The sequence below is a fragment of the Colossoma macropomum genome, unplaced genomic scaffold (genome assembly GCF_904425465.1).
Source record: "Colossoma macropomum unplaced genomic scaffold, Colossoma_macropomum, whole genome shotgun sequence".
Classification (NCBI taxonomy): domain Eukaryota; kingdom Metazoa; phylum Chordata; class Actinopteri; order Characiformes; family Serrasalmidae; genus Colossoma; species Colossoma macropomum.
Window position 1 is genome coordinate 851,878 of NW_023495967.1, and position 17,756 is coordinate 869,633.

The following is a 17,756-nucleotide window of genomic DNA, read 5'->3' on the forward strand; positions in this document are numbered from 1 at the left end:
TTGCTAGAAGGGTATAAAGCCTCCCAGCATTGATCTGTGCAGCAGTGGAACTGTGTTCTTTGAAGTGATTGTGTTCTGTCCAATACCTTTGGGATGGGTTGGGTTGGAGTTTCTTATCCAAAACTGATCATCCAACACCAGTTTCTGACCTCACTAATGCTCTTGTGTCTGAATGCAACCAAACTGAATATATTGTATAAATCATTCCAAGAAGAGTAGACAATCCCTATTAAAGCAGTCGCTGAGCAAATTATCTGCAGTGGTTATTAAAATGGATACATCTTTATCACACAGCAGAGATTAAAATATTACAACAAGTACTGTGAGATAATATACTGCTATACAATGGGTGTATTTAACACTGTCAAGAGGAGTAAATTTCAACAAAACAAAACTGCAATGATGCTGCTGCAACAATAATGCACACATGAAACACAAACTTGAATATTCGTTTAAATAAATGTAAATACAAGCACTCATTTACAATATAGTTGACCTGGTACAACAGCTAGACCTCTACGGTCCTATTTGCATGGTTATAATACAAGCACATAAATAAGAGATATATTTGTATTTAGTGGATGCTGTACTGCAAGATTATTCACACAGTCAGAACAAATCTACGGTAGAAAGTGAAAGTGAAAGAATAGTGGACAATAGTTAAACCTTGTGTGTGTTTTTCACGGCTGCTGAGGGCGACAGTCTGGGTAAGTAACTGCTAATATTGTATTCTTCCAGTGAGTGTGTTCAGGACAGGCCACAGAAGATGTTGCTTATAATGAAGAAGAATTAAGGCTTGTAGGGCTTCATAAAACATGTTTCTGCTCTCGGCATGAGTGGCTCATTCTCAATGTGAAAGTAGTAACACAGCACTGCGACACCCAAAGCTCCATTAGAGGGGAAAAGCTCTCTCTTCTAGCTCAGGAAACAGGAAGCACAGTTATGTTGTCAGCCTGTTGTTTTGGTGCCTACAGTGCTGTCGGAATGTTGAAATATAATTCCTCAGAAAAGTGACAGCTTTATCCGGCAACATTTCTATGAAGTTGTGACTTCATAACTCCCATTATGTTGTGCATAGAACTCTTTAGAACATGGAATGTTGGCGAGTTGCCAATGGGACAGATCAGCGTTGCATCACAATAACAAATCTTACTTCCCGGTGGAAAACGGTAGTGCTGCACTGATACAAAAGGATTTTGTACCAGTCCAAATACTTGTGTAATTGTGTAATTGAACATTTTCAGTGATTGTGTGATGAAACATCTAAATACTATGAGAGTGTCTACCTCTGCATATTCATTATTAAATACCAGCAAACTATGCATTCTTAATGTCGTCATTGTTGATACTGGCAAACCTGTGAGCTACTTAAGCTGTTCTGGTGCTGTTAAATTCTATTTTAAACTGATCTTCCAATGCTGAAAACTTCACCATTAACCTTTAATGTGTCACTTATTCTTGAGGCTGCACCAGCCATTCATTTTCTGTGTCAGCTATAAGTTATATTCAGTTTAGTGCAGTGGAGTGTCATGTTAAAGCAGGGTAGAGCTGTATGGAGCAAATCAAATATGCAGCTCTGCTAAATCAAACACATTTTCATAGATTTTGATGTCATTTGTATTGAAAACCTGCCGAAGTCATAAAAACCTATATTTCATTTACTTTCACTTTTCTTACTGGTGGTCTACACAAGCCAGGGATGCACAAAATCAGCACTGACATTTTTCCCAGCCTGGTCAAATTGAACCTGGATTCATTCATCTGAGTGGTCAGCCTTTGAAATTATGAGATGTAGAATATAAATCCCTGAAGTGTAACACTGACGGACTTTGGAGTGGAGAAGGTCATCATCTGAACTGACAAATCGGCCAGAGAACTTGTAGAGAGAATTACCACTCTGGAATGTCTTCCGGGTTTCTCAAAAGCTAGAGGGCGCTCCTGAGCGAGTCCAAAATGAGGGGGGTAAAATGGAGCATTTGAGCAAAATCACAGTTTATAAATGCTTAAACATTTTTAATGTAAAAGAATACAATTATTTCCTGAACAATGAATAGCTTAAAACATTAACACTGCTGTTTGTATTTTTTAAGACTCAAGTTAAAGGAGTTTAAAACAGTGCCTTATGTACATTCATGATGTCAGTGAGCGCAAACAGCCAATGAGCTGCTCTGCTCGCCAACCAATTAGCAATCAGTAGCAGTAATGCTAGTATTCTGCTGCCCAACACTCATTTGCTGTATGAAAAAGGAACTATATAAGTATGTTTTCTTAGCTTTTTTGAATAAAATGTATCCTTCTACTTTCTAAAATGAAAGGAAAGCTCTGGGCAAGTGATCAAAAACTAACTTTGACTTTTGTTTTTAGCTGTTGAGCTCTTTTTACCCCCCATTCATTGAGGACTCGCTCAAGGGTGCCCTCTGGCATTTTGCTGTAATGTTTTTGATTTATAAAGGAGCAAATTGGAATTGGACAGGCTCCTCATAAACCGGCTCTGTCACAACTTACAAAACGCACTGTTCATTGCAGGTGTGCGTTACTGCATTACGTAGTTCAGCCAATAGAAATCAATCACTAACCACAATCACACTGAAGCATGGTGGAGCTCCAAAACACACCAGTGTTTTTCTCTCTCTCTCTCTCTCTCTCTCTCTCTCTCTCTCTCTCTCTCTGAGACCTTCACATTTCATAAAGGCATATGGACCATATTTCCCCTTAAACATTTGACATTACAGACTCTGTTTGTATTTACCTGTACAAACTTTACTAGCTGCTTCTACTGCTGACTGAATGTGTTATCCACCCAGAAGTGTAACCAACTTTCATGTTTACAAGCATTTTGGTTTTGGTCTATAGAAAGTACATAGAAACTTATATATAAAACTACCAGGTATGTGCAGCAGTGCTTACTTGGAATTTGCTGGTAAATTGGGGGCAGTCGTGGCTGGAGGTTGGGGAACCAGCCCTGTGACTGGAAAGTTGCCGGTTTGATCCCCTTGGCTGACAGTCCATGACTGAAGTGCCCTTGAGCAAGGCACTGTCGAGTTATAATGAATAAATTACTATTATAATTAATAAGAAATCCATAATCATATACTAAAAAGTTGATTGACAAAAGTGTATTAATCCTCTCACTAAGGATAGGCCATGCTGTGTGTAGGTTAGGGGATTTTTGCATTGGAGAGTCCCTGGAGTTCAGAAGCTTCTAGAAGCTAGTGTACTTTGTTGCAAGGACAAGCTGGCCCGTGAGAGGGGAGGTAAGCTGATAGGAAACCAGACAGTATCAGTGTTGGAACCAGTTTAAAAAGACAAAATTGAATTAAAAACCTTGAAAGGATGGGTTCAGCTTAGGATAGCTGAGCATGCAAGTTTTTAAAAAATCAAGGACGTGTGCGGTCGGAAATAAGGGTTTCCAACTGAAGTGTAAGGATGGGAAACAATGGGAACCAAAGTGAAATGAGAAAAGGTGAGAAGGAGGGGCCGATTGCTTCATCGCCCCCAAACAGGGTATAAAAAAATTATGTTTCTGTATTGTACTTTGCATTTCGCTGTCCGGGAGCCATCTTGCCACCTGAAGCTCAATAAATGAAGAGGGCCTTTTCCTTCCTTCCAAAAGAACTCAACAGCTGAAGTCTTTTATTCAACTTTCTTTTATTTTTGACTGAACTTTATTTTATTTTGCGTTTATGATGAGAACAAGCAATCAGATTTATTAAAGAACTGAAATATAGTTATAGAACAGATTAGAGTTTAATTATCCATATGTTGGGGCTCTGAGCGAGCGGGAATCGCACTTAGTCCCGACAGCACCTAACCCCTAATTGCTCCCCAGGTGCTGTGGATAGGGCTGCCCACCACTCCAGGCAAGTGTGCTCACTGCCCCCTAGTGGTTGTGTTCACTAGTGTGCATGTATGTTGGTGTTTCACTGCACGGATGGGTTAAATGCGGAGGTCTAATTCCACAGTGTGCAAACACAGTTGGCTGATGGTTCTGAATATCGTTATTTGTAGTACTCACGAGCAACAATTTGCAAGGTTAATATGTAAGTCAAAAGTACTTAATGTGAAAAGTGCAAGGTATATACAATTTACCATATAATGGTAAGTACTACAAATTGCTTCAGAAAAGTTCTCATACTGTGGTAACAGGTCTGTAAAATAAAGCATAACTACACAGTAACTACCTATTCTCTCATCATCATATGCAGAAATTAAACAGATGCACTACTAGGTGCAAACTGGTATGTCCTCTGTAATATGATGGAAAAAGGACTGTAAAATAAAGTAACTACCTGTTTCTTGTCTTTGTGGTATGCAGTGTATAAGCATAACTCAAAACACCAGTTAATGTGGAATGAGACATGATTCTATAAGAAAAGGTACTGAGAACTCAGTGGTATGTAACCTATAATTTTACCCCTTTGTCACCTGTACCTGTAACCTACTTTTGTCTATCACATAGGCATGTACTGATTGAAGCAGTGTGTAGTATGTGTGACTTATATAAACTTCATAGCATTAAATGCTGAAATAGACCTGAGATTTCTCACATTAGTTTATCTGTACTTGCATATTATGCAGATGGTAATACTAGTAAGTGCATAATTACTACTTGAAATTAAATTCTACATAAATACTGCTGTACATTCCTGGCATGTTCTCCGTATGAAGAAAGTACCTCAAAATTACTTGTAAATACTACATATTTATTTATTGAATACTAGCTACTAAATACTGTAAAATAAAGTTTGACTGTGTTCACATGTAATGGTGGTACATGAAGTTTGAAAAGTCAAACCAGACAGTAGTTTTACAAGCTTAATAAAAGAATGCCTGTGGAAAACTGGTCATACTGTGCAATGGTTTTCCCCAATATGTTAAACTTAGCAAAAATACATATAAAATTAGTTGAGGTTTGTTCTGGGACATGTGTATACATAGAATGGTCTGTGAATTTAGTTCTGCAGTATCAACTGCAGTCCCACAGTAAAATTAAAAAAAAAAAAAATGTATGTAACATTTAGATATTTATAAGATTAATGATATGCTCTATATAAACTCAGTGCATGAATTGAAAAATTGTTTTTGCTTTTTTAATATTTTTGCAATACCGTTTTTAATTTCTTTTAAAGTCAAGTTGAAAGTTTAGATTCATGAATTTAATTTTTAACTTAGAACAAAACTTTTAAAAAAATGCTGTCCCATATTTTCATGTCACTACTGAAACACAATTTTAGTCCATAGGTGGGGTCTTATTTTAGCCACACCCCTGCCTTTTAGAGCACGTGAGACTGCATCCCTGTCCCTCATGGCCACATGGTGAGCAGTTAGATCTTACTGTTTTGAAGTAAATGTGTCCCAAAAACTGAACATCATTGTGGGTAACTGTAAGAATTGTCACATTTTCTGCTATTAAATAGACCTTTGTTTTAATATACACTATGATTTTATGTACAACTGTCCAAGGTTGTTTTTTATATTATGCTTTATTATGCATACCATGAATATATTCATGTTATAGAGAGGACAAAGGAACACCATGGCCGATCCTCCCAAGGGTAAGCTTGAATTAATTTAAGAAATACCACTTACAAGCAATTACTCTTCCTTCCTGTTGTCTCCTTGTGCCTAATGATGTAGATATTTAAACATAATATCCTATTGCTTTATAATGGGAAGTGTCTGAATGTTTAGTTTTGAGGTTTTACATGCTGTCATCAGTCCTTTTCCTTCCATGCAGTGACTGAAGAGCTAAGGATGGTGCTTCTGGGTCGGACTGATGTTGGAAAGAGTGCAACAGCCAATGGAATATTAGGAAGTGAGATTTTCAAAGAGACTGAAACTATGAAATGTGAGATAGCGAGAGGGACAGTGGCCGGCAGAAACATTTCAGTGATCGACACTCCAGGAATGAACAATACATCACTGTCTACAGAAGAACTGAAGAGTGAAATGAAGAGATGTGTCTCTCTGTCTTTTCCTGGACCTCATGTATTCCTGCTGGTGATCAGACTGGAGATGTTCACTGAGGAAGAGAAGAACGCTATGAAGTGGATTCAGCAACACTTTGGAAAAGGAGCTCTGAAGTTCACTATGGTGCTCTTCACTGGAAGAGAAAAAATAACAAAGGACAAATGGTTGAAATTTTCACAGGGTGAACAGATCTGTGATTTTTTGAGTAACTTTGGAGCTGGGCATTTTGCAATAAACAGAAAGGAAGAAATAAATCCTTCTCAGATCACTAAGCTGGTGGACAAGATCCAGAGCACTGTTCAGCAAAACATGGGTCAGTACTACACTCACGAAATGGAAGAAGCTGCCCAGAGAAAGAAAATAATAGAAAATGAGATGAAAGAGAAAGAGAAGAAAAGTGAAGAGGTGGAAAAATTAGAGACACAGGAAAGAGGGAGACAAAAACAGCCAGAAAGATTGGAGGTAAAAAGAGTGGCTGTGGAGGACGAGAGCAGACCAAACAAAGATGAATCAGGAAAAGAAGAAGCATATAAACATGTGCTAGACGATAGAGCTCTAAGCAAAGGAGAGAATCTGGAAACTGTAAAGAGGGGACAAACTGTGGACATCATATCACAGGATGAAGCAATAAGGACTGAGGATTACAAGGGGGGGAAACAACTAGAGAAAGACAGAGGCAGAAGGACACAGAGGAAACTGGTTAAGCACATATATGAGAGAAGAATGTTGGAGGCCAAATATATTCAATCCATGAAAAATTTTAAACGAAAAGAGAAGAATCTGAGGGAAAAGACAAAGAAACAAAGCAAGAAGACAAGAGCTGCAGAAGGAATTACATCTGATTCAGGTATGTTTAGTACTTTTTTGAAAGATCATTTTTGTTGGATAGCAGGATGGTTGTCAAGAGAGTACACATCTTAGACTACTGATATTTTAGTAAATCTCTCACACCAGTCATATTGCTTATACAAAACAGGCTAAAACAGAGAGTGACTGTAAGTGAAAATGCACCGTGTGCATGCTGAGCTGTTCCTGTTGCTTCACTACCTTTTATTTGTCAGCATTATGATTATTAATTAATTATCTACACTAAGGTTTGCACATGTGTAATTCCTGTTAATGTTATTGATTTTGTTTTTTTGTGTTTTTAATGTTGACATTAACAGCATTAGGTATCATGAGATTATAATAACTCAGAGCAAATAGTTTTGTGTGCGAAACCTGCAATTTTTATGTGGTGCTATCGCTGAGAGGCTATAGCCTACATACAATGTTTGACCTAAGGCCAAAAAACATGAAGGCAAGCAGTGATTTTCTCCAAAGTTTCAAAAATATTTTACTATTACATCAAACTACCAACAAACCAACAAAATACATGTTTATTCATGTCTAGTTTAACCAAAATATTTCCTAATGTTTTTTATTGGTTTGCACTGATGATGTACTTTACTTTGTGCTCTTTAGTGTTTTGTTTGTTCTTTTGCTCTAAAAGTCTCTTACATTGACCAGTTTTCAATCTTTGTTTCAGTTCATTGCTGGAGCCAAAATACTTGTTTTAATGTTCTGTTTGAAATACCTTTTTAAAATGAATTTGTATTCTAGTATCTTAAGTAGCTGCAAATGAGCCTTTATGATTTGATGATTTGATGTCTTGTTTATTTGAAATACATTTTGTGTGAGTGCTGTCTATTGTACCACATATGTACAGTGTTTAATGCAAAGTCAGTACCGTTCATTCAGTTCATGCATATATTTTTAACAAATACAATTTTAGCCATTTTCATACATTGCAAACATTTTTTATATATATATATATTTTTTTTTATACATATAATATAATTTTTTTTTTTTGCATTGGCATTTCCCAGTCAATTTAATAATTTTCATTCCCAGAGTTTGTTCCTGCATCAGAACTCGGGCTGGGGAGGACTGGATGTGGAAAGAGAGCAGCAGGAAACACCATCCTGGGCAGAGAGGAGAGGAGCCAAGCTGGAGCGTCTACAGTGAGGCAGCAGAGTGAGAGCAGACAGGGGGAGGTGGCCTCGGATGCACAAGGTCCTGACTGCTTCTATCCTGGACTCTGTGTTGACAAGGTGAGAAGGACATTGAGCTTATAGCCAGTCTGTGCACTCCAGGACCCTGTGCTTCCCTCCTAGTCACACCAGTCTACAGGAGAGGAGAGTGTTACTAGAGTTAATAACAAGGGTGGGAGAGCTGCTGGCCTGTATCACAGAACAAATCTTTTGAGGGAATTCTCCACAGCTCTCTTAGCTACACCTTAGCTCTAAATCTGAGTTTCATAAAGTTTAATGTATTACTAAACACAGGAAGAGAGGGAGAGAAAAGCTGAAGGAGACTGACAGCAGGGTTGGGAGAGATACTGAAAAATTTGTAGTTAGCTACTTTGTAGCTACTTTCCCAAAATTTTTAGCTAGTTACAATTTAGCTATTTTTCCAGAAAAAGGAGTGGCTACAACTCGCAAAGCTGAAGTCAGTTTCTCATTTTCCTGCTTCTCGTTCGAATTCTCCTGTCCCACCATTCCACCTGGAACAGGACAATTCAAACAGAAAGCTGACGAATGAGAAACTGACTTCTGCCTCGTAAAAAGTCGAACACTGAAAGACGTTTTACAAGAAACACGCGGAAAAGGTTCATAACTGAGGTCGAAGGAAAGCAACTACAGCTGACCTAAAGATTACTTGAATAAACATACAAAAGTACTTGTTTGAGAAAATCCTAAGCATCAAAAGTGAAAATATTGTGAGTTATTGAAGATATTGTGTAATAGGACTATTATTTTGATGAACAAGTTCTACTAATGAGATCTAGGAGTGTGGAATACCACTATATAAGAATACCTTTGTCTATAATGGTATTTTCATGTGCTGAAAGCATTCTAAAATAAAATGATCCAAAAGTGCCCCCGCAACCTGTCTTCCTGAAAACAACCCTGAATTCTCATGAGGATGTCAAGAAACGTCTTCACAATGAAGTATCAGGTTTGTGGGAGGTGTCTGAAAAGGAGGAGTATGATATGATTCTGCTCTTCTGTCCTATTGTTTCACATGCTGGAACCGACATTGAATCGGCCCTGCAAGAACTTCACAAGATTTCAGGTAGTCTAAAATCTTTTCTTTTCTTAATTAACTCATTAATTTATTTGTTTTAACCAGAGCCAGTATTCGGGATCTGCACCAGCTTATTACTGTTGTCATTAAATTTACAATTCAAGCCTAGTATTGCAAACACAATGTGATGTATTACAGGTAGTGGTGAAGCCTAAAATCCTACCCACCCATTAGCCCACTAAAAAACCCTATCCACCCACTAGCTCCCCACCCAAAACCCTACCCACCAACTATTCCCCCCAAATCCCTACCCACCCTCTAGCCCCTCCATAACCCTTCCTACCCACAAGTGCCACCTCCCTCCCCCTTAAAAAATACCTATCCACAAGCGCTTAAAAACCCACAGACACACACCTTGATGTGGGTGACACTTATATTTGTATTTTTGACATTTTCACAGAGAAAGTGTGGAAAGAAGAATTAGCTCTCAGAGTACTGGAAAAGTTTAGTCATTTCTGTATGATTTGACCTCTGTCTTTTCTTTTCTGCTCTTTTCTGCTCATTTTTGCCAAAGGCAATTCTAGCAGACACTAATTGTATTATTATTATTATACCTTTTATTTAACCAGGGTAATCACACTGAAATTTAAAATCTCTTTTACAAGTGAGCCCTGGCCAAGAAGGCAGCACACAAAACAATCAACAATGAACCACCACAACCAACAACATCCAATCAGAGTCAAAACCAAATGAAAAACAAGGATAAACTGAATGATACAGTTCTTTAATAATTATCTTAAAATCACTTATGGAAACAAATTGCTCCAATTTCAAATGCTTTTGCAGATCATTCCACACAGATGGAGCACTGTAACTAAAAGCTGCCTTGCCATATTCAGACCGTACATCCAGCTGAATATAACTATTAGAACGTAAATTGTACCAAGACTTATTTGTTGATATGAATGCAAAGAAATATGAAAGAAGCTGACCAATAATTGCTTCACAGACAAGAATTATCCAATGAATGTCTTTTGCACTAAAAGTGAAGGCTAACCAACCATTTCATGAAGTTCACAGTGATGAGTTGAATATCTACATCTACAGTACGAGTGCATTTCTGATTTCTTTACAGAGTCGAAGCCTGCTGTTCTAGTGGTGCTTCATCACACGTTTGACCCAGAGCTCATTGTTCCAGACAGCAGCAGATCAGTAAACAGAGAGGAAACACTCACAGTGGACTGTCTGTTCCATGAAGATAAAGGACTGCTGCAGTGCCCCAAGAATGATAAAGCAATAGAGAATATTAAAATGTGGATGAAACCTAAGGTATTTTTATACAAAGAAAAAAAAAAATGCACTACAACACTGAAAACGGACATCTGAGATGTGGAGTAATGTTTTAGGGACTGATGAGTCTAATTTTATATTCGAGATTATTTGAATCCTGAGAAAAAAAAAGGCAACAAATTTCTAAGACTGAACTTTGGAGGTGTGGAAAAATATCCCTGCAGATTTCTTTAAAAAACTGAAAAGTCTTCTGAAAACAGTTGAAGCTGTAACAAAGGTACATAGTGGACATAGTAAATGCTAAAAAAAAATCTAATGTTATATTTAGTGATATTTAGTTCTTTGTAATTGTCTGTTAAATATGTTTCCTACTTTTCTCCTGATGCTGCCAATTTGACTGGAAATGAACTAAATGAAAGGGTGCTCTCCGACTTTTGCACAAAACTGTATAAATAATTTAATGAAACCGTTCCACACATAATAAAATCACATAATTTGTGAGCAGAATAACTCAGCTGAACACCTACAAGTTTGCTAAGGAGTCAATCAGTGATGATGCGGAGCATATGAAACATCTGACAAATGTTCTAGTAGTGGTGGCCAATATGTCAAAGAGAAAAAAATAGTCATGATTTGTGATACATATCACAGTATTTCTGAGATTTGATACAATGGAATGGACAAAATATATGAGCAAAACAGCCCCATTAAAATATTATACATAAAATTCTATATCTTTTCATAACCTAATGTTCTGAAACTGAACACTAAAAAGCCTGCAGAGAAGACTTGAGTCAATACAACTTAAATTCTATAATTCTTCATTAAATTAAAAATTAAAGTGTTGCTGATGGAATTTAACAATCCATGCAATGGCTGGAGTGCCGTGAGATGTCATGAGCCTCATGCTAAACCTTCTTCTAACATAATATTCATAACCTTTTCAAAACAAAAAAAAAAGTATGTTTTACTGTATTCATGTTTATTTGCTTTTATTCTACTGTTATGTAGTGTTTTACATGCAGAAACACTGCTGAGATACTTCATTTCAAACTGTTTTCTTAGCTCACCTTTGAACAGTACTGTAAAGCTCTAATTGGACTTAAGCTTTGTTCCATTTGTTCAGGTACATAGAGAAGCACTGGTCCCTAATTTGCCAGGTGAGGGAAAAAATGTACACTTTTTGGCAAACAGTCATTCAGCTTCATCACAGGTATGTCGCCAAAGTAATTACATACAGAATCAAAGCACTGTTTCATTTAATTACCTTCTTCCATGTCATAACTTTCAAAATACGGTATCTGCAGGGCAATAATTTAGACCAGGACAGGTCTAAAGTTTAGAAATCCTTTCATGTTTATAATGTGTATATCAATACAATGTTTTTGATACTGTTATGAAATGTATACTTGAGATCAATATTCTCCAAAGTAATCATAAAATTGCAGATGTATCAAGGTGGGATTTATGCCCTTAAATTATATTACACTTATTTGGATTCAGAATTCACTTAAAGACAGGTTTACACTATACAATGCTGGTGTAGACAGTAATCACAGACTTTGGCCAAGATTTCAGTGTGAAATGCAACAAACATATAAGATCACTGTGACAGCTCCTAATGTAGAAGCAGTCCTTGGGTTTGATTAATACTGGCCCATACTTTGCCTCTGTGGCCTCTGTTATATATAACCTGCACGTTTTGTATCTGGCCACTATACACCTATTCTTTCTCAAATCAGTCACAGTTTTTAGGGCAATGCTGGGCAGATCTGCATAGAAATTACTACAGCAGTCTTAACTACTGAAAAGTATTAATAAAATGGTTCAGCATTGCCCACGTACCCTTATGTTCACAGCTTTTATGTCTATTAAACATAGAACAATGATTAAGGAAAACATCCAATCCAATATGTTAACAGGCAAGTGCTTCATCCAGAGCCCAGGCGAAATTCAACAGCAACTAAAGGAGAACTAACAGATGATATTTATGGTAAGTATGAGATCCATAAAGTGGCAGAAATGTGGTACTTGACATAGCTAGCTGTCAAGTAAGTCTGGGCGTAATCTGTTTAATCTATTTAGATACAAAAGTCTGTAAAAGGCTAAAGCAGGAGAACGCAAATGAATTGATGAATGTTGGATGAAGGGCAGTGCTGTTTAGGGGCCATATGTTCTAACTACTCTCAGAAGCACCAGACTTTACAACCTAGAGAATTCATTAGTGAAATTACATGTTGTGCAAAGTTAGAATCAATACATATAGATACATGTGAAATATTCTTGCAGGGCCTAAGAAGATTGCAAAAAGAGAATACTTGCTGCAGCATTACTACTTGGGGGGAGTGGGGGTTGCAATTGCACTAGGGCTAAAAACATATCTCACCAGTTAGCTTCCATCAACACTACACAGACAGCTCTACTTCTTATTCATAATGCAGCTCATCCATGGTAACCATTTCCAAATAGCTTATTCACAACATGTAACATACAGTATATTCATCAAGTATAATTTGAAAATCTTTTAAAAGATTTAAATAATTACATTTACACAATACATCAATGTATTTATATGATCAAAATATGCATGTTGCACAGCGAGTGTTCTTGAGAATATATTTAACATTATTTGGCTGGTGGCTTGTGAGACAGTTAATTATGACAGTTCAAAATGTTTTCAAGAACTTTGCTACTCATGAAACAGTCAAGAATCTTCCAGGATGTGGTGGAAAGAGGAAAATTGATAGTTTGAAATGTGGCAAAAAAGAGCAACTGAACTTTGCTAAAAGTTACATAGTCAAAAATAGGAAAATGTTCTATGGACAGATAAAACCAACCTAGAGCTCTTTGGCAATGCATACCAGTGTTATGTTTACAGACAACGAAATGAAGCCTATAAAGAAAAGTGCACCCTACCTACAGTGAAACATGGTGGAGAATCTTTAATGTTATGGGGCAGCTTTGATTTAACTTGTGTTAAAGGATTGTTTTTCACAGAAAATAAAAGAATGAATGGTGGTCTCTTGCACAGCGCTATATCTTATCATATCGTTAAAAGATCTGATCTGTGAAGTACCCTCCTCACAGTCATTTTACACAGGCTCAATCTATCGAGTAAATATTTTTATTTATCTATTTTTTTTTCAGGAAAGAAATATAATTCTGATTCCATCAATGATGAAAAGAAGAAAATGAACGCACTGGAAAAAACATTTCAAGAAGAAAAAAACAAGCTTATAAATATGAGTAAGTATATGATTTACAAAACTTATCTTAGTTACTCTTCCTAGTTACGGTTCTGATGCTCCCTATTGATGAATTTCCACCAGATTTTTTATCCACTATCTCAACATGATACTGATTTGCTGCATGTTAAATCTGACGACAAATTCAGCAAATAAACAGAAACTGTGGTTGGGGGTGACAGTTTCATACCTTTTATTTCTGATGGTGTATAATATTACTGTAAACAAACATTACAGTATTAGTTATGTACTGTATAACTAAGTTTTCAGAGTAATTTGTTTTACAAATGGAAGGCTGGAGATCATAGACAGCATAGAATTTATTGAGACATCAGCATCAACAAAATTTTTAAATAAGTCTATTTGTTGTTTGTGCTCCAGGTTTCCCAGAGGTTGTTTTTGCAACTAAACTGAGGCTGGTGCTGGTGGGGAGGACTGGGTCTGCAGCAAGAAACATCATTCTGGGCAGGGAGGAGAGCAGCCAGGCTAGAGCGTCTACAGTGAGTCAGCAGAGTGAGAGCAGACAGGGGGAGGCGTCTGGGAGGCTGGTGACTGTGGTGGAAACTCCTGAGGAGCTGAGAGAAAAAGTGGATCTTTTTGCCCAAGAGCCGCACGCCTTCCTCCTAGTCATACCAGTGAAGCAGTCTACAGGAGAGGAAGAAGGGATGCTGGAGAAAATGGAGGAGATCTTTGGAGAGAGATGTTGGAGGAACACCATGATCCTTTTCACCGTTACTGATGAAGTCCAAGAGAAGAACATTGAAGAGTTTATCCAGTCAGGAAACCAGGAGGTCCAGAGACTTGTAGAGAAATGTGGGAACAGGTTTCACTATCTCAGCATTAAGGAGAGTGGAGATGGTTCTCAGGTCTCAGAGCTGCTGGAGAAGGTAGAGAAGATGGTGGAAGGAAACATCAGTAAAAAAGAGATTTTTCAGATGTTTAGAGATATGGAAGAGGAACGAGAGGCGAGAGTTCCAACAATAAGAGAAGAGATTCAGGAAATACAAAAAACCCTCACAAAGAATGATGAACATATTAAAGATTTTGATGCTGATATGTTAAAACTAGAAGAAAGACATGGAGAAAATGTTCAGGAAAATAAGAATCTGGTTACCATGCTAAAAATGAGAAGTGAGTCTAAGAAGAATATCCTGGAGCAAATCAGAAAATTGTATGAGAGAGCAGCTGGAATGGAGGAGGACAGAAAGTTCATTAAGGTCATGTTGCCAGAATATCAGCAGGCTGTATGGCTTTCAGTGCCAAGTGGGCAGGTTGAGCTCAGAAAGCAGATGCATGATGAGGTAAAGAAACTTCATGAAACATTCTTGAAGGACTTTAAGACTTTAGAGCAGATATAGATTAAAGATGGTCAAACTGTAATGCCTGTAACTGAAAGTTTATGGTTATGGTATAATCACGGAATAAACAACTGTTAAAGTTAACACTGTGCTTCCAAATTTTGTGTTTTAAACACTCTCTTACACTTAAATGTATGACAGTAACATGTTTGTAGGACATGCTTGCAGAAATGTTTTGATTTATCCAGCTTTAGGGACTAAAGGGTTGCCACTAACTTTGGTAGTGTTGGGGTAAAGCGGTACAAAGTAGCATGCTACAGTAATGTTACAGCTACTGATTTAAAGGGGAATTCTACCATTTTTTTTTTTAAGATTTCTTCAAAATTCAGTGGTTGAGATGTAAACAATTTTAATCAGAGTGGCGTGATGTGAAATGGTTGATCTGTAGAGAAACTTGTAGACAGATTTCTTTACAGTGGTGGTGATAGGAACCAGGATTAACAATGTCTACAGCACAAATGTAGCCCTTATATTTACTATCCAAAATGACCAGTGAACCTACATGTGTCTTGAGTTTTTATATGTAATGGTGATAATGGTAAAATAGTGAAAAGTTAATGTGCTTTTAAAAAACATAAAAAATATATTGTTGGTCAACATTCTATCTCAAAACTATCGTAAAACAATGCCTCAGGCAATGTGTTCATAACCATTTGATGCAAAACCTTACTGTAAGGGAGCTTTTAGAGGCGTTAAACTCTTCAGACTTCTGGTTTCTGTTACCATCACTGTAAACAATTCTCACTCAGTAAGGTAAGGAAAGATAACTTGGTATAGTAAGGTAATGGAGCATTTTACACCAAAGCACTCTGAATGACTCTTTTCACATTAACTATTTAATTATGCAGACGTTTTAAAAAATCGATGGAATTTTCTTTAACAACAGTTTTGTTACTTGGGTTAGTAATGTCTACAACAGAGCAATGTTGATTGACAGATGCATTTAAATGCATAAAATTCCTCTGTCTAGACAATCCGTACCTATGCTTGTATGTAATTTGCATACGTGTGCTACCTGTGAAAGCTGACTATTCAACTTTGTGAATATGTGCAAAGCAGCCTAAGTACCATAAACTCAGCAAGCAATCTGCTGAAATTTGTAATCCTGTTAACATAAAACTGATGGATAAAGATCCCTGTGCTGAAGAAAAGAGAGTTCCAAACCCACCTAACAAGTTTTACTTCCCATTCATATATTTTATTTCAAGACTGTTTTAAAGCTCTTTCTACTGACTAGCTCATAATTTTAATCAAGCATTTAATTAATGTTTACTGTAATTCACTATTTCTTTCTAAATAAAGTACTGAACTTGACTACTGATTTTTTCCACGAACAGGTGTTATAGATGTGTGAACGTTTTGCAGAGTAACATAGAAGTAATGAGTAGTGAAATGACTCTTTCCTGGAAGTTATAAGTAAAGTGTTCCTATTACAGTGTAACAAAAGTAATTAGTCATTTTTATTTGAGTATTTTTTTCAGGAACCATCCTGACACTTTAGCAAGTGTGTATCATTAAATATGTTTACCTTTTGTCATTCACATTGTCATTCCCAGACTCATTTGCTTATTTTCTGCTCATGTACTGTTTAACCACATACTCACCAAACAGAACTAATGCAGATTTCATATCAGTGTTGGTTGGAAAGCAAGTTGCAACCATCACTGGAATGAAGTATTCTGAGTCAGTGCTATAAATGATGTAGAATAACTTAGGGAAAGAAGCCCCCCCAGGGTAAGATACCCCTCCACCTTATTTTCCTCCTGATCAAAAGATGGTGACAAATCCAAAATGAGCATGTTACTGAATACCTATGGTCTAATTCATTGTCAAATTTCACCTTAATCGCTGTAAGAGATCTATTCTCCCAGAAAACTTTTGGGGTCAGTTGCTCTATAATCTATAATGTATGCATTTCTACTAAGTTATTAATTTGTTAAAATATATGACTGTTGAGGGTTGTGGAGAGACCAGTACATTCAGTTTGGAGAACAAAAAAAAGATCGATGTGAATGTTAAAGTTTTGGAGTAAGTCCTCCTGACACGGGCAAGATAAGAAACATAACCAACTCAAATGAAGGTTATTTTTTCCCATCATCAATGTTAGATGACAAAATACCACCATAATTTACCAATGATTTAATGTACTTCTGCTCTCTGAGTAGTACCTAGCGGAGGATCTCTGATGTATACATGCACTGTGTGTAATACCCCTGGTATTTGGGGGTCTCATGTTGGCTGGCTACTTCAGCTTTGGCTGGCTCACTCAACATTGCAGTAGTGATGCTAGCTTAAATGGCAAATGTTTTTTCTTCAATTGGAAACGCTCTTCTCTAGTTTGGTAATAGTCTTCCTTACATTAATTGAGATCTTACACATCTCTTCTTTTGTCTTCGGTTTGAGAAATGAGTAACAACTCATTCTTTTAGAATGAATTTTTAAGATTTACAGATATGCTGCAGCATATTGTAAACTTTTCAGCGGTACCCCAGGCATAGTACAAGTTGCTTGACTATGAAAGATCACCTGGGTAAACCAGTTTGCTACAGTGCCACCCTGAGGCAGAACAGTGCTGCATCACTAGTTATTTAAGAATATCAAAGACAAAAGTTCACCTACAGAGGGTGAAGCAGGCTGAACAATGACCTTTCCCTGAATTTGTATTTCATCATCTATTTTTCCCTTATGGACAGCATAACATCAAAATAAGTTTATTCTTAAGTTTGTTATTTGGTTTGTTACACCTTCAACTCTCTTTTGCAACCTAATTTGCTCCTTTCTAAACAGGAACATTACCTCAAGCCCTCAGAAATGAAGACTGATG

General features: G+C 37.0%; 1 protein-coding gene across 1 annotated transcript; it reads left to right on the forward strand.

Annotated features, from left to right (window-relative positions):
• Positions 1-672: 672 nt before the first annotated feature.
• On the forward strand, positions 673-14,932 carry LOC118803828. Its single transcript, XM_036564340.1, has 7 exons — positions 673-707; positions 5,519-5,555; positions 5,738-6,817; positions 7,864-8,063; positions 11,456-11,555; positions 13,477-13,575; positions 13,956-14,932. The coding sequence occupies exons 2-7, from the start codon at positions 5,537-5,539 to the stop codon at positions 14,930-14,932; spliced, it is 2,475 nt and encodes an 824-aa protein (XP_036420233.1). The 5' UTR covers positions 673-707; positions 5,519-5,536.
• The last annotated feature ends 2,824 nt before the right edge of the window (positions 14,933-17,756 follow it).

Coding starts and splice junctions, on each gene's coding strand:
- LOC118803828 (XM_036564340.1), top strand. Junction 8,064..11,455: donor CTGGACTCTGTGTTGACAAG/GTGAGAAGGACA, acceptor CCATTTGTTCAG/GTACATAGAGAAGCACTGGT. Junction 11,556..13,476: donor ATCACAGGTATGTCGCCAAA/GTAATTACATAC, acceptor TTTTTTTTTCAG/GAAAGAAATATAATTCTGAT.